Source organism: Hyla sarda, chromosome 5 (assembly GCF_029499605.1).
Source record: "Hyla sarda isolate aHylSar1 chromosome 5, aHylSar1.hap1, whole genome shotgun sequence".
Classification (NCBI taxonomy): Eukaryota; Metazoa; Chordata; class Amphibia; order Anura; family Hylidae; genus Hyla; species Hyla sarda.
Window position 1 is genome coordinate 160,382,243 of NC_079193.1, and position 24,873 is coordinate 160,407,115.

At 42.5% G+C, this 24,873-nt stretch overlaps 1 protein-coding gene across 4 annotated transcripts in view; it reads right to left on the reverse strand.

The window, feature by feature from the left end:
* KIF15 (kinesin family member 15) overlaps positions 1-24,873 on the reverse strand; it is a 197,436-nt gene that overhangs the window by 15,315 nt on the left and 157,248 nt on the right. For all 4 annotated transcript variants that reach the window (XM_056520587.1, XM_056520590.1, XM_056520589.1 and 1 more), the window contains 18 exons: positions 24,441-24,582; positions 23,392-23,589; positions 22,085-22,192; positions 21,303-21,408; positions 20,046-20,211; positions 14,279-14,429; positions 14,026-14,111; positions 13,837-13,915; positions 13,659-13,745; positions 9,989-10,093; positions 9,754-9,876; positions 9,461-9,607; positions 8,132-8,215; positions 6,033-6,170; positions 5,845-5,954; positions 4,517-4,592; positions 3,896-3,933; positions 3,406-3,571 (listed from right to left, as the gene is read on the reverse strand). In XM_056520587.1, the coding sequence (XP_056376562.1) occupies positions 3,406-3,571; positions 3,896-3,933; positions 4,517-4,592; positions 5,845-5,954; positions 6,033-6,170; positions 8,132-8,215; positions 9,461-9,607; positions 9,754-9,876; positions 9,989-10,093; positions 13,659-13,745; positions 13,837-13,915; positions 14,026-14,111; positions 14,279-14,429; positions 20,046-20,211; positions 21,303-21,408; positions 22,085-22,192; positions 23,392-23,589; positions 24,441-24,582 (2,110 nt within the window). The remainder of the gene's footprint in view (positions 1-3,405; positions 3,572-3,895; positions 3,934-4,516; positions 4,593-5,844; positions 5,955-6,032; positions 6,171-8,131; positions 8,216-9,460; positions 9,608-9,753; positions 9,877-9,988; positions 10,094-13,658; positions 13,746-13,836; positions 13,916-14,025; positions 14,112-14,278; positions 14,430-20,045; positions 20,212-21,302; positions 21,409-22,084; positions 22,193-23,391; positions 23,590-24,440; positions 24,583-24,873) is intronic.

Here is a 24,873-nt window from a genome sequence, read left to right on the forward strand (position 1 = left end):
AATGAAGAGGAAGCATCATATTGGCTTTCCCTGGAAAGTACACATGCATTGTAGGGATTTATAACAGGTCTACGATAACCTCAGTGAATCTGTACATTAAATGACTGGCTCTCCCAGGAATGCCAATCTGAAACAAAGTGCTCAGCAAATCTTTAATTTATTATTTTACTAATCTTGCTTTCTTAACCCCAAAAATGTAACTAAAGTTTGAGCCACCAGAGGTATCACTTCACCTGAATTATTTGTTCACTGCTGGTTAGGGCTAAGTCACTCTAGTAACTGAGACACCAAGGCAGACTACAAAAAATGGGGTGATAAAATGCTTATCACAGGCTGCACCTATCTGCTCATAAAGCCAGTGCCTCAGCTCCAGAAAGTAAACTCCTGCTTTATTGTTTTCTAATAGTTTTTTTGCATAGTTACATTTATGTACATATTACACAAAGTTCCCAGTATAATGTTTTTTTTGGGGGAGACCAAATTGATATTTTTTGTGGTGAAGCCACTTCCAGTATAAGTACCTAAATATGTATTTGCTGTAGGGCTGCAGCTAACGATTATTAAAATAATTGATTACCGTATATATTCGAGTATAAGCTGAGCTTTTCAGCACAATTTTTTGTGCTGAAAACTCCCCCCTCGGCTTATACTCGAGTGAACTAAAAAAAAAAAAAAAAAAAAAAAAAACACCAGTGGAGGGGTGGTCCGAGCCATCCATCTTCGGCCATCTATGCTGCAGGGACCGTCCGGTGGGGAGGGTTAGTCGTTCTGGGCTGTCCATCTTCCCCGGGAGGTCCTCTTCTCCACTCCAGGCCGGCCCCGAACTAGTGACGCTGCATTGACGCCACCGCAAAAGGACGTTTATGCGCACGGACGTCCCTGCGTGTCGTCGTCGTCATCGCAATGTCACTAGTCGGCCGGCCTGGAGCGGAGAAGAGGGCCTCCCGGTGAAGATGGACAGCCCAGAACGACTAACCCTTCCCACCGGACGGTCCCTGCAGCATAGATGGCCGGAGATGGACGGCCCAGTGAGTAGAAAACAAAAGGGGGGTCTGGATGATGACGAAGGGATTGACAGGCGGTGATGATGACTAGGGTGATCATCACCCTCGTCACCATCACCCTCACCCACGTCACCCTCACCCACGTCACCCTCACCCACGTCACCCTCACCCACGTCACCCTCACCCGGGGGGTGTTAATGACGGGGGGTGTTAATGAAGGGGGGGTGTTAATGACGGGGGGTGTTAATGAAGGGGGGGTGTTAATGACGGGGGGTGTTAATGACGGGGGGTGTTAATGACGGGGGGTGTTAATGACGGGGGGTGTTAATGACGGGGGTCTGGATGATGACAGAGGGGGGGGGGGATGATGTATTTCCCACCCTAGGCTTATAGTCGAGTTAATAACTTTACCTAGGTTTTTGGGGTGAAATTGGGGGCCTCTGCTTATATTCGGAACGGCTAATATTCGAGTATATACGGTAGTTGTTGATAATTTTATCGATTAATCAGAAAAAATGTCAAAATTCCAAAAAAGGGGTTCAGCTGATTCTACTTGAAAAATTATGTACAATGGCCATATTAAAAGTTTCTAGCATGTGATGTGACCAAACAGCAGCAAATTTTTTTTTACATTTAACCCGGTTGCTGTACAGGATCAATATTAATGATACTGTACAGAAACCAGTGTAAATTTGATACTGCCGCATGGGTAACTGTCTGAACTATTTAAATAAAATGTTAATGATTCACTAATATTTTAATAGTTCAGACAGTTAGCCATGCGGCAGTATCAAATATGTAAAAAAAATTTAAATGTATTTAACTTTTTTTGTATAGCAATATGAAAAGGGGGAGCAAATTTTTATTGGGGGAGCAGTAAATTTACATTTTTTTTTTTTACTTTACCCTTTTTATATAGCACTCCAAAACACATGGGGGTATGTGCAGACTGCGGGGCATTGCAGCCGACCCATGTCTGTAGTACAGACGCTGTAGTACTACAAATACTAGGGTGCAAATGCTCTGCACATACCCCCATGTGTATAGCAGTGTATATGTACTACATACACACCGCTATACCCATGGGTGTATGTGCCGAGTATTGCACCCTTGTGTCTGTAGTACAGACACTAGGATGCAATGCTCTGCACATACTATCATTTGTATAGAAGTGTGTATTTAGTACACACACTGCTACACACATGGTGGTATGTGCAGAGCATTGCATCCTAGTGTCTGTACTACAGACACAAAGGTGCAAGGTGAGCAGTGCACTACAGACACAAGGGTGCAATGCTCTGCACAGACTCCCACCTGTATAGAAATGTACACACACTGCTATACACATGGGGGGTATGTGCAGGCTGCAGAGCATTGCACCCTAAAGTCTTTAGACGACACTAGGGTGCAATGCTCTGTCTGCAGTCTGTTCTGCACATACCCCCCCATGTGTATAGCAGTGCAGACATACACGGACAGAGGCCCTGGGAAGATCACCGGTCGCAGCATAGTGTGTGCTGTATTGGAACCTCAACCTACCGTACGGGGGCCCTGGAGGTGGCAGCGGACGGTGGTAGAAAATGGACTGGTCACTGATCCTCATGGGCTGAGTGGGGGAAATACAGGTAAAATGGTGGCGGGGGGAAGAGACAGTCAGGAGGAGCAGCAGCCTCCAAACTGGTACAACTGATCAGAGGGTGGAGCTGAGAGTCTTAGCCTGAGACTGTCACTGAGGCTGCTGCGTGATTTTCGGGACTCACACCTGACCGCCCGCCTGCCTGCAGCCGCCTCCTCACCGCGGACAACGAATCGGGCAAATATTCGATAACGGGATTTGTCGACAACGAATCCCGTTATCGAATGTAATCGATTTTATCGATTAAACGTTGCAGCTCTAATTTGCTGTGATTAGTCAGTGACAATTTTAGCAAGTGAAAAGCCATTCTAACAAATACACATCCTGTGTGGGCTATAATGGGACGGGAGGACAGAAGGCCATTTAAAAGCAGTGTTGGCATAGAAAGTCATGCCCACATGAAAACCTAGAACTACAAAGGAACAATGGCACAAAAACATTAAATACGACAAACAGAGGGGTATATGTTTACTGGATGCCTATGTCTGATGCACTATTATTACACAGCAAAAAAAATGTTGCCCTGTCAAACAATAAGAGGCTATAGATACATTTAACTAGGGCTCATGACAGACCCTGAGAATGTGGCCTGAAAAAAACTAAAATCTTACAGTAGCCACTAAATTCATGAACATTTTCTGTGCTAGGGACATCTTTCATACTGTTTCTGTCCCCCTTATGATCAAGATTTATATATTATTTTTCAACTATCTGATCTATTCTACTGTATATGTAAGATGACTATGACAAAGTATTCCTGCTAACCTGCAGCTTCTTCTCAGTTTCTTCATTTTTTGCTTCTAATAGTGAACGGATTTCTTCTTTCTCCTGGAAGGCTTTCAACTCTAAAGCTTGTGTCCGTTCTAGTTCCCTGTTCAACTCTGTAATGGATTGCTCTTTATTTTTGAGCATAGTTCTTAGCTCTTCTAACCTATGGAAATAAAAGGCTCACAAAATAAAACAGAAGAATAAGCATTGGTTTGTTATCTATTACACTTGATTCCAATTTAACTTGCAAGTTTACATGTCCAATTCATGGTAATCTTGATGCATACAGAGATCTATTCTCCACTACATGTGGATTATTCTACTTATGCTGATTGCACCGACACAAGTGGCTTTGCTCATATTTGAAACGTGAACCGCTGTCAAGGGATTCGGCACTCTCTCTGGTATTTAAGGTCATGGTCCCCCATTCACTGCCCCATACCAAAATAATTTTTTTTAAAGAAAAATTAACAATCTTGTAACTTACTCTTTCTGGACCTTCAAAAGTTGCTCAGTTGTCTTACCCTATTTAATATAAAGGTTTAGATTAAAAAAACAAAATTTGTTTTGGGTACTGCAAAGGTACAGTATGTAGCATTAATGTGTGGAGAAGGGGGTTATATGTAAATATACATTAAAGGTAAATGGAAAGGTTCATTTTACTACAAGAAAAGCTTTCATACATGTGATCTCTATAACCAGTATACTTAAGTAGAGCTTTGACATGACTGCTTTGGTAAATACTTGAAATTCCAATAAAATGTGGAATCTTAGAACACGTTATGCCAGAACGCTGTTATACCGCATATTATACCTGTTCTCTATACAGCCTTTACCACAGACTGATACAATATAGCAAACTAGCAGAGACATTTGCATAGCTGCTGCTGATGTATTTCATTTAGATCATTGGCTAGACTGGATACAACTGTATGAACTATTTTAGTACTATTTACTTATCTTTTTCAGTTTTATATAAATTAAGCAAAATATGTAAAAAAAGATAAGTGACACATTTTACACAGATTTCCTCATATATTACATAAAAGTAGACATTGTTTTATAAAAACAGAAGCTAATACACAGACACTACTAACAAACTAAATACCTTCTCCATTCGTTCAGAAACTTCTTTTTCAATCTCTTTCTTTAGATCAAGCATGTCAGACTTTGTATTTTCATTGCTAAGGAAGTTGGGGGCAAAAAAACAAAAACAAAAAAAGTTAGGATTTTATGATGTTCAGTTGTCCTTCCCTGTTTAAAATAAAGGTCTAGATTAATTAAGCAAATAAATAACCACCAATGAATCTGTTACTGGGACTGCAGGATACACTATGCAGCATGAGGGGAGGAAAAACAAAAAAACAGCGATGCATCCCCTCCCTGTACAAGTGCTGATTGGTGCTAACACTTTACCTATGGGGGAAAAAAAGCTTCCCCCCCCCCGCCCCAAATTTACAGTCACTAGTGTTCCGCTTGGTCAGCTCTGTGAAATGCCTTTATTAGGGGGAGTGAGAGGCACAGTAAATACAGTGGCTGCTGGCTTTTCCAAAATGTCTACACCCAGCAGCATAAAGATCAGTCTCTTTGTCCACAGGAGCAGCATGGTGATAATAACTTTGTATTTCAGACAAGTAAACAGACAATGTAGGACTACAACTCACTTGCAGTTGTAGTACTACAAGTTAACATATGACCCTGTAGATCCTTTCAGATGAAAAGACAGATTCTTATAAAAAAAAAATGATCAATGGCACAAATCCCAAAAAGCGTCATGACTAATAGACGAGTAGGAGGAAAAAACAATCTTAAGGGGTTAAAACTGCACCACAGGTTAACTGTCATACAAATTTTCCCACATCATGTGGATTTATTAAAATGTAAACCACTTTGCTGGTAATAACTTGAAGTGCAGCTTAAAAGAGAGGGGGGGAATCTCCTGGCCAGCACTGCGGCGTTCATGAACACGGATGCCTGAGGCATCTGTGTTTGTGACATCACACCATCCCCCCTCTATTAATGTCTATGGGATGGGGCATTACTGTTAGTACACAGCTGTGGTGTACAGGTGGTCGCTCATCATCCGGCACGGATAGGGATAACATGTCTATGGGCGAAGTACCCCTTTATTGAGATTACCATCTGCAATGATCTAACATGCCACCAAATCTCTCGGAGAAACCAGAGGAATCATGGAAATGTATTTTATTATTATATTTACATCCAGAATGTGTCAAGACATCACCAGGAAGCGGTGACCTGCGAGGACTAGGCACCATTGAAACAGAAGCTTGTGTTGGATTGTGACAGATGGGTATAATTTTTATTTTTTTTTTATGTTATCAGGCAACTTTTAATAGTGAAAATGTATATTGGTAGACAACCCCTTTGACATGGTATTGCAGTCACAAACATTTAAGAATAAAGACTACTTACCAAATAGTGTCTCCTTTTTTCCTATTCTCCAGCTGAAGCTGCAAATCATTACATTGCCCCTGCATGTTCTGGATTTCCAGACGCAGATTTTCTGTTTCACACAATTGAGTCTATAACAAGATTTATTATCAAATACTATACAGAAGGCAGCACACAAGTTAACTTGTAAATGTCATAGCAAGACTTGCCTTAAGTCTGATTATTTCTTCGTTCTTGGCCATTCGCTCCTCATTTAGCTCAGATACAAGTTGTTCCAATATTGAAATTTTATTTGAAAGATGTATCCGTTCAGAGTCATATGGGGTTCCCACTGGAGTTTTTGGTGTCTACAAAAATTAAAAACCATATTGAAAACACAGTAAGAGGGTCATTTAAGAAGAAATACAGTGCAAGACAACTCTTACCCTATCGGCAGGTTAGGTGACAAGTGTCTGATCTTCGGGGTCCAACTGCTGGGCTCTGCTCCTCTAACATGACTGTTGCACACCACCTTCATTCATTTTTATGGGAGAGGTGGAGACACAATGTTTACGTGTCTCCACCTGGAGGGGGCATGTTTCGACCAGTGCGAGGGCTGGGTGCGAAACGTAATTTCCAGAAGCAGAGTCGGGCCCTGCATGTTAGATCAGGGGTGGGGTGGGGGGGGGGGGTTCCCAGCGGCCGGACCCTTCACGGTCAGACACTTAGGGGATAAGTGGTTTTCCCCTGGATACCTTCTTTAACCTCCCTAGCGGTACGATTCCGTCTGGAAATTTGTACCAAAAGCGGTACAATTTTTTGCATTGAAATTCCACATCTCCCCCCGTCACATTCCCCCTCCCTTGTCACATTCCCCCCCCCATATCACATTCCCCCCCTGTCACATTCCCCCCACTTGTTGCATTCTCCCCCCCCCCCCTGTCACATTCATCCCCCCTGTCACATTCTCCCCCCTTGTTACACTCTCCCCCCGTCACATTCATCCCCCCTGTCACATTCCCCCCTTGTTACATTCTCCCCCCCCCCTTGTTACCTTCTCCCCTCTCCATGTTACATTCCACTCCCCCCCTGTCACATCCCCCCCTTGTCACATTCTCCCCTCTGTCACATTCCCCCCTATGTCACATTCCCCCCCCCTTGTCACATTCCCCCCCCCTTGTTACATTCCCCCCTATGTCACATTCCCCCCCCTTGTCACATTCCCCCCCCCCCCTTGTTACATTCTCCCCTGTGTCACATTCCCCCCTTGTTTCATTCTCCCCTGTGTCACATTCCCCCCTTGTCACCTTGTCATCTTCTTGTCCTGCAGCAAATACACTAGGTTTGCCGGCAGATTTCAAACCTAGTGTATTTGCTGCAGAACAAGTCCTTTCCCCTTCAGCCAATCACAGGCTTTACACCACTGCGGCCTGTGATTGGCTGAAAAGTGAAAGGTCCTGTAAGATGAACAGAGCAGTGAACAGAGCGCACGGAGGGGAACGACATCTTCAGGGACCGGGACTAGGTGAGCAAAAGGTTTTTTTATTTTCTTCCTTCTTACTTTTACACTTAGTTCAGGGTTTTCTACCAGGGGGCCTCCAGCTGTTGTGAAACTACTGCTCCCAGCATGCCCGGACAGCCTTTGGCTGTCCGGGCATGCTGAGAGTTGTAGTTTTGCAACATCTGGAGGCCCCCTGGTAGGGAAACACTGACTTTTAGTATATGTCTTTACCTGCTCTGGCCGGCCCCCGCCACGGGAGCCGACCGGAGCAGATAATCGCATGTTTTCCCGGGGGCTGCATCACTACATCGCAAAAAGCAAAAATCGCGATTTGATTGCTTTTGCGATATACTGTGCAGCCCGCACAGCAACTCTGCAATTCTACCCCGAGCGTGACTCGGGGTTACCGATTCTAGCAGCGAAAATTAACCCCGAGTCACGCTCGGGAATACCGCTAGGCTGGTTAAAGTGTTTGCATCACCTAGATATTTTTCAGAGTATTGTCATACAGAACCACGTTTTTTTTTAAATCTGTTTCTATTATCTGATTTTATTTTTGTACATTTTTATGGAGGCAGACATATTTCCTGAGCTATTTCCAACAACATCATTCAGAAATATTTTTTACAGCAAGGCCTTGGACACAGGAGTAACACCTGAGCTGTTACCTGTAACTATATAATCACTACAAAGCACTAAAAAACCTTAAAATTATAACAAAATTATTTACTCATGCTGAAAACGCAAAGGGACATAAATGTATTATTACTTAAATTATAGGCTAATGGATAGATCAGAAAATGCATTGCTGTAATGTCTAATAACTACCTGAAGAAGCATGGCAGGAGGGCTCTTGTTGCTGCTGGGCGGCATAACATCCTCACTCACCGCTATTTCATTCTCTTGTTGTAACTTAAAATAGAAAAAATATTAATACATCAGTAACAATCTTTCCTTAGAGGGACTTACTGAAATGAGCCACAGTTGTCAAGATTGTTTCCTCAACCTGAAAAGCCAATTTTTTTCCTGTATTTAGTTAGTCAAGGAATATAAATCCACTGACAACCACAATGTCCATCCAGGAACAGAAACTTACTATCACTATTCATGGGGTAACTTGCTAACTTGAGAGAACACATTTTGGCGTACTGCAATATGTTAAAGAGCATTATAATACCCTAATATAGCATATATCTAACTGCATTTTTACACATTACCTTTGGCTGTTGCTCTTTATATTCTACACAGTTTTGTTTTCACTCTTTGCTCTATAGGTTGCCCATATGAGCCTCATGTTTGTGGCTGGTTCATCTATGCTTGTAGGTGCAATAACCTTTTCATTATTGTAGGACACAATTTTATGCATCTTTGCACTTTATGATCAATTCCAGTAAGCGATATTTACTGCTGCCCTTCCTAGTGGGTGCCAAACTGCAACTCCCAGCATGCTGGGAGTTGTAGTTTTGCAACATCTGGAGGGTCACAGTTTGGAGATCACTGTTACAGTGGTGCCCAAATGGTAGCCCTCCAGATGTTGCCAAACTACAACTCTCAGCATGCCTAGACTGCCCAGGCATGCTGGGAGCTGTAGTTCTGTAACATCTGTCCCTTCAGATTTAGCAATTTTTATGAATTTTTTGAAAATTGCTGCTCTAATTTGAAGCCCTCTAATTTTTTCAAAATGTAAATATATGTCCATTTTATGATGCCAACATAAAGCGGACATATTGTATTTGTGAATAAAAATAAAATTTATTGTGAATATCCATTTTCCTTACAAGCAGAGAGCTTCAAAGTTAGAAAAATGCAACATTTACTAAAAATTCATGAAATTTTGGAATTTTTCACCAAAAAAGGATGCAAGTAATGACGAAAATTTACCACCAAAATAAAAAAGACTATGTCACGAAAAAACAATCTCAGAATCAGAATATTCGGTAAAAACGTTTTAGCGTTATTAATGCGTAAAGCGACGGTGGTCAGAATTGCGAAAAAGGGCTCAGTCCTTAAGGTGAAAAAGGGCTGCGTCCTTAAGGGGTTAATCACCTTTCCATCAAGCTCAGTTTTTTTACATTCATGCCCAAAGCCAACAAAGAAAAAAAATCTTTTAGATCACATCATAACCACCATGTTCTCTACCTAATCTTAACTAGTTACCTTGTTATTTAGTTCTGCAATTACTTGCTCCTTTTTGAGCAGTTGTTCTTTATGGTCTTGAAGCAAAGCCTGCTGTTTGTTATATGCTTCGGTTAACTTCCCAAGTTGTTCAGTTGCATGAATCAAGTCATCGCACAAAAGCTCCCTCTGTTTAAAAGACAGCCATAGATATATCATTACACAGTTTAATAAAAAGCTCCTAAGCTTTTGTGCAGATGCAAAAAGCACGAACCCCCCCCCCCCCCCAAAAAAAACAAAAAAAAAAAATGACAACCCTTTACAAATTGACTTACTTCAATGTTGTCAGCTGATTGCTTCCTTTCCAAACCCTCCTTTAGCTCTTCAATTACTTTTTCTTGCTTTTCTAAAACCGCTTTGCTTTCTTCTTTAGCTGATAATGCAGAACTGTATTTGCTCTAAACAAGTAATTCCATTATTTAGATCCATAATTAACAATCACAAAGAACATATTATTTACACATTCTGCCCAGCCCCAATATTCTCAGCAAGCTCAGACAGCGCACATACATTTAGGTCTTCCAGCTCTTGTGTAAGAACATCTATAGACTCCGTCTTGTGCATGATGGTTGTTCTCATTCCTTGAATTTGGTTCATAAGGTCAGACATTATTTCCTGGTATTAAAATAGAAAATTATCAGTTCATATCCTTTTACACACTAAAAGTCAAAGCACACAACATGTTAAATAATCCAGTAAATTACCGTATTTTTCGCTGTATAAGATGCACTTTTTCTTTCCCAAAACTGGGGGGAAAAAGTCAGTGCGTCTTATACGGCGAATGCACACCTATCGCGGTGGTCCCTGCGGCCATCAACGGCCGGGACCCGCGGCTAATACAGGACATCACCAATTGCGGTGATGCCCTGTATTAACCCTTCAGACGCGGCGATCAAAGCTGACCGCCGCATCTGAAGGGAAAGTGACACTAACCCGGCTGTTCAGTCGGGCTGTTCGGGACCGCCGCGATTTCACCAAACAGCCCGACTGAATAGCCGGGTTAGCGCTTACAGGACACCGGGAGGAACCTTACCTGCCTCCTCGGTGTCTTCTCTGTTCAGGGATCCCCTGTATGGCCGGCGCTCTCCTTCCTCGTCATCACGTACGTGCGTCAGCGTGCGTAACGACGTGATGGCGGCGACGGAGAGCAACGATACCCGGCCGGCAGCAGAGACGTTCCGGAGCGACGGGGACACAGCGACAGCGATGGAGCGACATCCAGGGCAGCGGTGACGGGTCCGGAGCGGCGGGGACACGTGAGTATTACCTCCTATGCAGTGGTCTTCAATCTGCGGACCTCCAGATGTTGCAAAACTACAACTTCCAGCATGCCCGGACAGCCAACGGCTGTCCGGGCATGCTTGGAGTTGTAGTCTTGCAACATCTGGAGGTCCACAGGTTGAAGACCACTATTGGGTTCAAAATCTTAATTTTTTTAGATTTTGCACCTATAAATTGGGTGCGTCTTATACGCCGGTGCGTCCTATAGGATGAAAAATATGGTACTTAATATCTTAAAGGTTTGTCATTTTTAAGCGGCTTATGTAGAGCTGTATATAGTGTTTGCTTAAAACATTTACTTGACTGGCACATATCTACTAAAAATATACTGTCATAGCAAACAAGCTACTGAAATTCCTGTAACAGAATTTGTTCTAGGATAAGCCATATATAAACATATATACTTGTACCTGTCATTTTGAAAAAAAATTGGACATGCCATAAAGACATGTTAAAAGTTTTGATCAGTTGAGGTCAGAGTGTCCAAGTTAAACATATTTGTCAATTACTTCTATATAAAAATCTTAATCCTTCCAGTACTTATCAGCTGTTGTATACTACTTTTATTTTTGAATATTGCTATTGGAATTTGCTCCTACTCTGTACAGTTCCTGACATAGACAGAGGTGTCAGCAGAGAGCCCTGTGGTCAGACAGAAAAGAACTACTCAACTTCCTCCGAACCATACAGCAGCTGATAAGAACTGGAAAGATTAAGATTTTTTTAATAGAAGTATTTTATAAAACGGTTTAACTTTCTGCAGCCAGTTGATATGAAAACATTTTTTTCCCACCAGAGTACCCCTTTAAGAGCCAGATAGATTGATAAATAATGTGTGGAAAGAATTGCATGGTTGGGCCCTCTATCCCACCTCGTGTGTGCCCAACTGAACCCGTCCCATAGGATTACATTGGGATCCTTGGTTACAGGTTTAACACACACTCGGCTCATTTGAGAGAATGGTCAGGGTATGAACACACAGACCCTGATCATCAAAAACTTTTAACATGTCTTTTTTAAAGTGGCAGTGCACATTAAATGGCTGCATACCAGCAGCTGATGGCTGCCATGAGTAACATACCATCACATGCAGAGACCAGAACTGTAGTTAGCGCCACTGCCGGTCATTAAACCAGCAGCCGCCTCTTGGTGACTAGAAGTCGTTTGTTGGTAATTTCCAGGCTTTAACCCCTTAAGGACGTAAATGTACGTCCTGGTGCGGTGGTACTTAACGCACCAGGACGTACATTTACATCCTAAGCATAACCGCAGGCATCGGAGCGATGCCCGTGTCATGCGCGGCTGATCCCGGCTGCTGATCGCAGCCAGGGACCCGCCGGCAATGGCCGACGCCCGCGATCTCGCGGGCGTCCGCCATTAACCCCTCAGGTGCCGGGATCAATACAGATCCCGGCATCTGCGGCAGTGCGCGATTTAAATGAATGATCGGATCATTCATAACGCCGCACGGAGGTCCCCTCTCCTTCCTCCGTGCGGCTCCCGGTGTCTCCTGCTCTGGTCTGTGATCGAGCAGACCAGAGCAGAAGATGACCGATAATACTGATCTGTTCTATGTCCTATACATAGAACAGATCAGTATTAGCAATCATGGTATTGCTATGAATAGTCCCCTATGGGGACTATTCAAGTGTAAAAAAAAATGTAAAAAAATGTAAAAGTTAAAGTAAAAAAAAAAGTGAAAAATCCCCTCCCCCAATAAAAAAGTCAAACGTCCGTTTTTTCCTATTTTACCCCCAAAAAGCGTAATTTTTTTTTTTATAGACATATTTGGTATCGGCGCGTGCATAAATGTCCGAACTATTAAAATAAAATGTTAATGATCCCGTACGGTTAACGGCATGAACGAAAAAAAAAAAAAAAAAGTCAAAAATTCCTACTTTTTTAATACATTTTATAAAAAAAAAAATTATAAAAAATGTATTAAAAGTTTTTTATATGCAAATGTGGTATCAAAAAAAAAATGAGCCCCCATACCGCCGCTTATACGGAAAAATAAAAAAGTTAGGGGTCATCAAAATAAAGTGATTATAAACGTACTAATTTGGTTAAAAAGTTTGTGATTTTTTTTAAGCGCAACAATAATATAAAAGTATGTAATAATGGGTATCATTTTAATCGTATTGACCCTCAGAATAAAGAACACATGTCATTTTTACCATAAATTGTACGGCGTGAAAACGAAACCTTCCAAAATTAGCAAAATTGCGTTTTTCATTTTAATTTCCCCACAAAAATTGTGTTTTTTGGTTGTGCCATACATTTTATGATATAATGAGTTATGTCATTACAAAGGACAACTGGTCGCGCAAAAAACAAGCCCTCATACTAGTCTGTGGATGAAAATATAAAAGAGTTATGATTTTTAGAAGGCGAGGAGGAAAAAATGAAAACGTAAAAATTTAATTGTCTGAGTCCTTAAGGCCAAAATGGGCTGAGTCCTTAAGGGGTTAATCAGTCCATCTGCAATGCAATTGCGGGTGCTAATCTGTGGTTATGGCAACCAGGTGCCCTCCAAGAGTCTACTGCTATTACACCCTGTTTATAGCAGGGTTTAATAGGAGAGCAGAAACAGGACAGCATACTGCAATTCGAATATGAAAGTGAACTGCATAAGCAACTGAAAACAAGTGCCAGAATTTATGTCCTGGTTCATGCTGCACCATTCTAGGGCTGTGAACATAGCATAAAATAAATATTTTGACATTAAAGGGGTACTCCACTGTTCTCAATGCTGGAGTCAGCACCGGGAGCTCGTGACATCATAGCCCCACCCCCTCATGACATTACGCCCCACTCCCTCAATGCAAGTCCAAACGCTGAGCAACGGAGAACCCCTTTAAACTCTGCCGCTAGTGAAAATATGTTAGAGATAGAATACCTTATCCGAAGAACATTTTTTCTCCAGCTCAAGGATAGTCTCCCTGGAAGAGGTTAAACCAATTTCTCGTGTTTGAAGCTCTGCAACCTAAAATTAGCCACATACAGTACATGATCAGAATTGGATCTGCATAATCCATTCATGTCGACAGAACAAGGATTTAAGAATCACACAATACCTGCAGTTCACACTTTGTCAGAAGCTCAGAACACTGCTTCTTCAGAGCCATATTCTCCTCCAGAACCTTCACAAGCTCTCTACAAATAGAACCATTTTATTGGGATAAATCCAAATACCTTCCCACAAAATAATGCCTCAATATAGCAGAATATTATTTTACTATTCCATTTGGTACTGTGTCACATACTTTGATTTGTTCTCTTTATCCTCCTCCAGCTGACATTTCAGATTTTGTCTGTGCTCCTTTTCAGTTTCTAAATGCTCCAGAAGATTCTGTAAAGAAAAAAAGTGTTTTTCATTTTGATAAAAAAATAGAGAAATCGCGATTTTTCAGGAAATATTTGTGTATTTTCTTTATGTAGTGTCCCCACACTATTAAAATCATTATTTCACATACTGAGGTACTATGGTTTGAATATGGTATATACAATAAATCTTACACAGAGTTCAGTTTTATAGGTTTCATTCTCATGCTTGCTGTCAGAAAGCTCTCGTTTCAGCTGGTCAATCTCAAATTTCATTACTTCCTCAAGGTTGTCAAAAGCATCTTGAAGGGATCGCTTTTCCTCCAATAAAGTCTCACGTTCCAGCCTAATGTTTTTGGAAACATAACCCTTATTAATATCAAACAGGTGTAAATATAGACTGATATTAAAAGCACTGCCTACAGGTGCGAAACGGCTGTCACTTAAATAGATTGACCCTCAACATTTACCCAACCTGCACAATTTTTAAATGGATCAACAAAGAATGAACTCTTGCAGGTACCACAAGTTTGCATCCATTTTTTTTTCTCAACTTATTGTTTCTAAGAGGACAGCACCACGACTACAAAATAGTATATTTGCAGGTCTCTACCATTACTCTGAAAACGATTACTTAAGTGCAAAACTTTTCAGTGACAACTTGTGCTTTTTGTCATTCTTTCCTACTACAGATTGATTTTATTGTGTACTTTTACAAGTAACAAGTAGTGGTCACCAATATGCTGAGAATTTCAGCATTTGATTTTTGAAACATTTCCAAATGACATCAATGTGTTGTCTATATAAAGCCTGGTCATGCTGGGTTCTCTAGAAAGCCAATCCTTGTCTAATAGATGTCTCAAATGAGGAACTACCATCCCTTAAATGGGCACTGTCAGATCAGAAAACTTTTTATATGCTGTTACTGATAAAAATAAGGAGATTTTTTTTTCTACTCACCGTAAAATCTCTCTCTCTTCCTTGGATGACACCTTACTGATGGGTATATGCTCTTGCCACCAGGAGCTGCTGACACTAGGAAAAAAAGTCGGCTCCTCCCTGGCAGGATATACCCGCCCACTGGAAGTGAGGTAACCAGTTCTGTCACAAAGCAGTAGGAGAAGCCAACCAAGGATATGTCCGAAAGACCCTCAGAAAGAATCTCTGATAAAAAAAAAACAACAACAACCAGATAGGATCATCCGGACGAGAAGTGAAGAAATGGTGGGTGCGGTGTTCTCCCAATGAAGGCTACGAGAAAGATTTTAGGGTGAGTCCCAAAAAAAAAAATCTCCTTTTCTCGGTCGCTCTTCCTTGGGGGGGGGGGGGGGGGGATACCTTACTGATGGGACGTACCAAAGCAGTCCACTAGGGTGGGAAAACCAACCACCAGAGAAAAGGAATCAGTCCAGAACTCACGTGTCCACAAGGCCTGCGGACGAGACCGAACTCACGTGTCCACAAGGCCTGCGGACGAGACAAACTAGGCACAGAAATTGGGCTCCCGGAAGATCCCCCGTCCACAGGCCATAAAGGGAGATAAGAAAGGTCTGGTGCATGAGAACAAAGACCTAAACAGCTGCAGGAATGAACCTGGAATGAAGAAGGAGCGGATCACCCAGAAAAGGGGGGTCCCGGGCACCGGAGAGACTGACATGGAAACTAGAGAGGTCTGATTCACCCGGAAGACGAACTCATAAATCAAACGGCCAAGGAACAAGGGGAACACCCCGAAAGGCGTAGCCGATATGGGAAACGGAGGATCCTAAGTCACCTGGAATACTCATATGTGAAAAGTAAGGAAAACAGACGTCCGCGAAAACTCTCCGGACATCAAGCTTCCCTGGAGAAAAGAAGTGAAGAAGTGAAGTACAGAACGATCACCCCAGGATGGATCACTACACATGCCTGAGACCTCAACCACAAACAAGGCCCAAGGACCGGAAGAGCCGCCAGAAAGGACGGCACGCCACAGCATTTAGGACAGAGACCAAGCCAAGGACTAACCAGTCTTGGATCTCAGTGGTCCAAACGGACCAGAGCACTCCAAAGAAACGTCCCGCCAGAGCGGGAACGGAGGGGGAAACAAAGGAAGACCCAGCCGGGACCCTCAAGTTCTGGGCACAGGAAAGTTATTCTAGATTCCAGAAGACTATGGTGACAATGCAGTACTACTGACACAGACAAAAGGGAAGGAAGATCACACCCTTCCAGGGGGAGTGCGTGAAGGTAGGAGAAGAGCAATGGCAGGATCCGAACAACACTGTGGCTAGACCAGCTGTCGCCGGCCATACAAGATAACAAACACCTCCAACAGAGGAGTCAAGGTTGCGTGAGCAGCAGATAACCAAAAACAAAAAAAGAGCCAGGCTGCAAAGGTGGACAGGAAGCACACAAGCCTAGACAGTAAAAAGAAACAAGAAAAAAAAAAAACCCTGGTGATCGCTCCCAGCTAAAAACAAGGGCCCAGCCAGATACCCCACCTATATAGTGGGAACAGAGAGATGGCATCATTTTGGCGGCAGAGAAAGCTCAACAAAAATAGTCCCGTTAGAGGAGGGAAAACAAGGGTGACCGAGATGAAACTCAGGTACTGACCATGCCAAGCACCCTGATACCCGTACCCCCTGTGGAAAGGGAAGTGGCAAGCGCGCCAGGCACAGTAGGAGCAGGGAAATGCCGCCTCACAGCCACAGACCAGGACTGGGAGAATGTAGCCCCCAGGCCCAAGCAACAACCCATCACTGTATGGAGGAGCCACCTCGTGTCCCCAGGGGCATAGGAATCCTGCACACTGGAGCTGGGCAACCTACAAGGCGTATGGAGAGCAAGTCCGGTCGATGACTAAGGCAGCAGAGTAGGTGCCTGAGCCGAGCCACCCAGGACAGAAAACTCGGAGGTACCTGGAGGAATAGGGAGGCGCAGAACTAACTGTGTCGCCCCAGCAGGCACCCTGCCAGAACCGGAGTGCTCAACAGCAACTGGGGAAACAAAATCCCAGGAAGCCCCGAGGCACCCACCACCGAACAGAAGGAAAGGTGGGCTCTACACTGAGAGCGGCCTTTTCATATGGAGGGACACAGACAATGTACTAGGGATCGACCGATTATCGGTATGGCTGATATTATCGGCCGATAATCACGATTTTGGGCATTATCGGTATCGGCAATTACCTTGCCAATAAGCCGATAATGCACCGCCCCCCGCACCGCGATAGCGCCCGTTTTAAATCAATGCACTGCAGCAGTGTCGCGGGGGGATAAATAGCCGATAACTTATACCGGAATATCGGTATAAGTTATCGGCTATCGGCCCTAACCTCCACCGATTATCGGCCCTAAAAAACGATATCAGTCGATCCCTACAATGTACCTCCCGAAAATTGTGGGGTATCAAGCCTGCCGACAGGAAAGAAACCGCAGACATCCAAAGGGACCTGCAGGAAGGGAAGTATGCCACCAGCAGACCAACATTGCAACCACAGGAAGGGGAGCAGAGTGATGCTGCTGTGGCTGAGACAGTCCCTGGAGCCTGCAGAAAAAAAAAGAAGAAGGGGAGAGCTATGGCTGCCATGATCCCCCGAACTCCCGCCGGTGGGATACCCTGGAGCCCCGGAGCGCAGACCCGGCGCAGAGGTGAGCAGGAAATGGAGAAACGGAGGGGGGGGGGGGGGGGGTGTTGACGGGACTTTACACCACCAGGCGCTGGTTGTTGGCGAGGAGGGGTTAACGGCCCATCCAGCAATGCCCCATGCCACCAGCTCGCAGATGGGGGATCAGGCAGCACCATGCTCCAGTCGTCCCACGCTAGAAAAAACAACAAAAAGGAGAGAAAAACTAAACTTTAGACTGAAACTAGGAAAAAAACAAAGGCGCTCCCAGACCTGTGTCTTATACCCATCATTAAGGTATCCCCCAATGAAAGGCGACAGAGAAAAGAGGCCTTTTGTAATTGTTGTTAAAGGGGTAGTCCGTTGAGTACACATCTTATCCCCTATCCAAAGGATAGGGGATAAGATGCCTGATCACGGGAGTCCCGCCGCTGGGGACACCCGGGATAATGCAGGTGGCACCCCGTTTGTAATCAGTGCCCGGAGCGTGTTCGCTCCGGGACTGATTACGGTCGGCCGCAGGGCCGGCGGCGTGTGACGTCACGCCCCCGCCCCCGTGTGACGTCACGCTCCGCCCCTCAATGAAAGCCTCCCGTCTGCTTGCATTGAGGGGCGGAGAGTGACATCACACGGGGGCGGGGACGTGACGTCCCAAGCCGCCAGCCCTGCGGTCGACCATAATCAGTCTCGGAGCGAACACGCTCCAGGGACTGATTACAAACGGGGTGCCGCGTGCATGATCACGGGCGTCCCCAGCTGTGGGACTCCCGCAATCAGGCATCTTATCAACTATCCTTTGGATAGGGGATAAGATGTGTAAGCACCGGAGTACCCCTTTAAAAGTTTTTGAATATTTTATAAAGAAAACAGCTACTGAAAATCCCACCACTAGAGGTCCCCATACCTAACTAGTCCTGCAGCAGCATTCAACTTGTCCATGAGTCATGGACAAGAGATAACTCAAGGACAAGGCTGCATGAGCAGACACATCAATCACCTCCCACCACTACAAGGGAAGGACATGTCCCCTTCCCCTGAGAGGATGCTAACACTGTGAGCTATTGAAAAGAGGTATTGGTATAATAAATATAGGTGATAGAGGCATAACAATTAGATGTACAGGGTAAGGATTAGGTACTGAGTAACCAACTAACTTTAAAGCGTACCTGTCAGATCCCACAAAAAAAAAAAATGAATTACATTTTCTAAACCAGAAACCCCTGTATCACCATATTCTTAGAATGTGTTATCCAGCAAATACATAAAGACTTGGAGTGATAAAATAATATAGGAGAAAAAGGAAATACCATTTTAGTTACATATTGGTAATGTTCCACTGTGTCAAACTTAAAATTTGGAAGAGAACAAAGACATTGGCCCTAATTAACTAAGAGTGGGGTATAGTTTTCTTTGTGGGTTTATTTTCCATGACAGATTTTTTTCCCTTACGTTTTTCTTCTTTATACAACTGCTCTGAGCTGTGGGGTTTTCCAAAAGCTCAAATCCACCACATTTTGGGATTTTTCAAAACTGTTGGGGCCTTGCTGCTTTCCCCAACAACCACACCCCCAGGTTTTCTGAGTTATACAGAGAATTGGTTGGGCTTTTGGGATTTTTTGGTTGCAAATTCTGGAGCATGAAGCATGTGACACAATTAGGGCCCCAAAAAAATGAGAAAAAACTGCCATGATCACATTAGTAAATGACTCCAAATGTTGACTGCTACAAGCCTGTTGCTGAGAGAACAATTTTCTTATGGGAGAGCAATCAGAGTGGCACACTGGAGACATATGTGCTGAAGCTGTCCTTCGAATTGCATTGCCTATATAGTCAGTAAATGTTTGCAACATATCTGCATTGCTATTTTTCTATTCTACAGTGTGTAGAAAGCAAAAAATCTCTCTGTAGGCTAAATGTTCAGATATAAATCCAGTGCTATTTATATTTATATCTCGGAATGTATACATTAGCTTGCCTGAATAACACAAATACCTGTAACATGTCAAAATCAGTATATATCAATATTATTCATAAATTAATGAACCAAGCTACAGGGGCACACAAATGTGCATTTGCAGCTTCTGTATCAATAGGATACTGGATGGCGTCATAATTCTTTTTTACTACAGTCATCAGTAAAAACAGCAAAACCCAGTCATAAAAAGATATATTACAAACATGCTGGAGTTTACATTTGCAGGCTCAATAGCGACAGTCAACCAGAGATGTAGTTTTAGTTTAGTGCCTTTGTGATATACACTCTGATCAATATCACACTTTGTTGTAAAGACTTCAAATAAAAATGACGACGAGAAATCTTTATAGTACTTTACATTATTTGCTAAGCAATACCTGACATTATCCAGCTGCAGCTGAACATTAATGTGTCGGTCAGACAACTGGCTCATTTCTTTCTCCTGCTTTTCTTTAAACAAGCTGTATTCTACCTTCACGCCATGGAGCTCGCGGTCGGCAGACTGAAGAACCACTCGCAGGTCATGAACCTCGCTCTTTAAAACTAATAAATTAAGAAAATAATCAATAGCCATAAAATATCTATGAAACTTAAGAAGAGCTTAAGAAGATATGAGTCATCAGAAAATTTCCCATTGTTTAAATCAAGTTTTTATGTTCAACAGTATTTTTGGTGATGTTTTATCTACATTATAAATATTATCCATCTGGCAACTTGGCCTAAAACTAAGCTAAGACTTTACTTTCCAACAGCTTTCTTTATGATCACAGATGAAATGAAACTCCAGTAGATAGAGAAAACAAGAAATGAAGCTGAAAGCTCCCTGTGGAATGACCTTTGGAAAGGTCACAGAGCATGTTCAGTAACCTGATACATCTAAATGGGAAAGCTCATGTCTAATGTTTCCTTTGGAGCATGCTCCTATAATAATGTCCTTAAAAATTAAATTAAAAAAATATTACAATCAAAAAATAGAAACAAGAAAACAAACATGTTTAAAGGGGTACTCCGTCCCTAGGCATCTTACCCCCTAATCAAGGATAGGGGGATAAATGTCTGATCGGGGGAGGGAGGCAAGGCCACTGGGACCCCCTGCCATATCCTGCCCGACGCCTCAGTAATCCACATGCATGAAGCGATCTACCCCTTTTCAGTATGTTTCTCAAACCGTGATTGAGGCCACTGCCATTTTGATGTGAAAAACTGCACAATTTCCACGTCAACAGCAGCACTTATTTTTAAAGTTTGAATGTATTCTAGCACACCAAATCAGACAGGCATATATATTCGTATGTGTGTATATAGGCTCCTTAGATCAATCTGAGGAACCTGTATACACACACACACACACACACACAACAGGTAATAGTCATAGGGTTTTCCACACTGGGACAAACTGTTCATGTATAGAACCGTAATTTTGTGAAATGTGAACATTTCTTTATATCTAACATCTATATTGTAAAGTGCACAGGAATATGTTGGTTCGATACAAAGATTATTACTAATATTACAATCAGTTATTCAATATAACACTATGAAGTGGACTCTTAGGAATGTGGAGACTACTAGGAAGACCACAGTTTTTGCTATGGCAGTAGGAGGCAGATAATCTAAGAGCCTATACAACTTACCATACTCATGACCCTTAAAGTCTTGCTGTTGTTTTTCTAAGACCTTAATCTGTTCTAGAAGCTCCTGCTGCTTTGCATTCCAAGAAGCCCTTTCTGAAGTAAAGAGCTATGGAGAGATAATACAAAAAATATCATTAACATTACCAATAGAATAACAAAAAAGATAAAAAAGTTATCTGAACATATGACAAATTCCATTACACTACAGCACCTACAAATTTTCCACAACAAACCCCTTGTACACTACAAGAATATAGGCCAAAATATTTTTTTTTTGGTTCAAGTTGGGTGTTGGGGACATGAGAGATAAACTTCCACTGTCTATAGGATACATTAAAACTGCTTGGTCCCATTTTCACGGTACACAGTGATGGAATATTGAGACTTGCGTCTCATACACCAGTCTAAAATGGTCCCCTGCCAGCACAACAGATACACTGGGTTTATGTAGAAGCGCACAGCTCTGTGCACCGTTGGTAAAATTACAACTACAGTTTACTCTTGCTAGTCCCATCCCCTCAATGTGATACAATGCCCCTACACTGTAAGCTCCACCCACTCTAAGCTTTGAGAAGCTGGGAGGAATACATTTTTGCACTAAGTGGGGGCTTGCACAAAAATTATGCAAATATTTTTCACATTTTTAATAATGTGCAAACTGCAAAATTTTAGTATCACACATATTTGTAAGTATATACATTGGACAGCCAAAGTTGCAGCCATTACATAACTACAGGGTTAGCATGAATTTAGGCATTACAGACAGTTTGCCTTCACCCTACCTCTTGCATCTGTGCTGAATGATGTTCTATCTTGTTTAGCAGTTGCTGGAGCTTGATGTTTTTACTCTCTTCTTCATCCAGCTTTGCTTGTAATGTTGTAACTTGGTCCTAAAAAAATAAAGCAAAGTAGTTCTCAAATCTATCAATTGAACAGTTTTTGTAAAATATTACGGTGGACTCATTGCAAAGCCAGTTTATAAGGCCACTATAGTCATGAGCACAGCTACAGCCCAAGACACATTAAAGGGGTACTCCGCTGCTCAGCGTTTGGAACAAACTGTTCTGAACGCTTGAGCTGGCGACGGGAGCTTGTGACCTAATAGCCCCGCCCCCTCATGCCGTCATACCCTGCCCCCTCAATGCAAATCTATGGGAGGGGGCGTGACAGCCATCACGCCCCTCCCACAGACTTGCATTGAGGGGGCGTGGCGTCATGATAGGGCAGGGCTATGACGTCACAAGCTCCCGGTGCCGTGACGTCATATATGTTATTATATCTGCTTCTACATCTATTACATCACTATACTGCACCTCCTCCATCTATTACTACATCACTATACTGCACCTCCTCCATCTATTATTATATCACTAGACTGCACCTCCTCCATCTATTATTATATCACTTTACTGCTCCTCCTCCATCTATTATATCACTATACTGCACCTCTTCCATCTATTACTACATCACTATATTGTACCTCCTCCATCTATTATTATATTACTATACTGCACCTCCTCCATCTATTATTATATCACTTTACTGCTCCTCCTCCATCTATTATATCACTATACTGCTCCTCCATCTATTATTATATTACTATACTGCTCCTCCTGCACCTCCTCCATCTATTATTATATCACTATACTGCTCCTCCTCCATCTATTACATCACTATACTGCACCTCCTCCATCTATTACTACATCACTATACTGCACCTCCTCCATCTATTATTATATCACTAGACTGCACCTCCTCCATCTATTATATCACTTTACTGCTCCTCCTCCATCTATTATTTGCACCTCCATCTTTAATTTTATCACTATGGAGGAGCAGCGGAGTACCCCTTTAATCTTCAGAATCTGTCTGACCAGCTTATGTGATAACAGTAACCTATTTACTTTCTGTATCATGGGCAGCTTTATGAGTGCATCATTTAAAATTCTGCCTGCTGATGCTTAAAGTGAATATATGTGTTCCGAGAAGGTAATACTCAAGTTTTTTTTTCTTCTTGCAGTAATTTAATAGCACCACTATGTTTTACATAATCCAAAAGATATTTAACTCTCCTCATTACTTTACATACCTGTACTATTCTTAGCTCTTCAGCTATAGCTTCATAGGCTTGCTCACTCATTTCGGGAGGGATGGGTTCATTGATGATATCATCCAGATCATTCCTAGACTTTGGTGTATCCATCAAGTCCGACTGCAAGCAATCTGGGCTGAGACGTGGCACAAGCCGAGACCTCAAGTTGTAAGCTCTTGTAGGAGTTGTCATGTTCTGATTTCAGATGACAAAAAGCGTATATAAAAACTATATGCATTGTGTACACAGGAAATATTTAAGTCTAGGGACATCCACTAGCCAGAACCAAGTGGATGCCTTGGCATTTACCTAGAACCTGCTATATAACAGCTGAATACTTTTGCCTTAAGGGATATATCCATGGTGCCCTGATGATATGCGGATCATGGGTGTCCAGCAGCTGAGACTGCGTAAAACAGTTTTTTTTTACCAGGGAAGGTGGCAGGATTGTTGATGTCTTGAAGGAGAAATTAAGAACTGCATGATACAAAATAAAACTGAGGCTCCATTGGGATAGCGTGTGCTCCAGTGGGATAGCGTCTCTTTGAATAATCTCTGTCAGCAATCCTTCCTCTGTTCACTCTCACGCCACTGACTTTCTCCACTTAGAAGTCGAATTTTAGAGAGTGTACAGACGCGAGCGTGAAGCCAGACAAATATTTAAAACGGGGGACATGGATCACAGAAAGGAGGAAGGATTGCTAGCAAAGCAGCAGACCGCCTCCGTTGCACATAAGACAACATTTGCATATTGCAAAACTAAATAATTCTCAGGAATGGCTGCATGGATTTTTAAAAAGTAAACAGCGTTTTAAACAGGATTACCCCCACTATTAACCTGTCTATTCAGATAAGTGCTTGTGAACCTGCAGTCAGATTTTCTATTAGTTCCTGCAATGCATCCGTGACTAATCACTTTCAACAGACATCTGGGGAACTTGATTCTGGGCTGGTGCCCACTTGAGCAGCACCTTCAACTGCACTTGCATGAAATCAATAGTTAATCAAAAAAAGTTTTACATTTTTTTTAATAATTTTTTTTTTACCTTTATTGTCTCTACATGCATTCTGTTTAGCTGGGACACTTCATTCCTCTTGTGCTCCTTGATGGCTTCCAAAATATTTTCAAGATGCTGGTTGGTTTTGTATAAAGACTGAAGTTCTGACTCTTGCTCAACGTCCTTCTTCCTAAAAATAAATACAATTACATTAGTATTATATGTTATATTAGTATGCGACATCTGCACAGCACCAAATAATCTGTACTGTTTAGGGCATTTAGATATTTGTGATCGTATCACAAAATATATACTGTAGGTGTCAGGCTGCTCAATAATACAACAAGGCTCTTAAAGGTCACTTCAACAGCATTAGTTGGACATAAGATTGAATCCCTTGGTAACTGACAGAAAGGATTGTCTTAATGCCTAGTTAGGTAAAGTTGATGTAGAGTCAAGAATATCTGGACAAGTGTGGGCA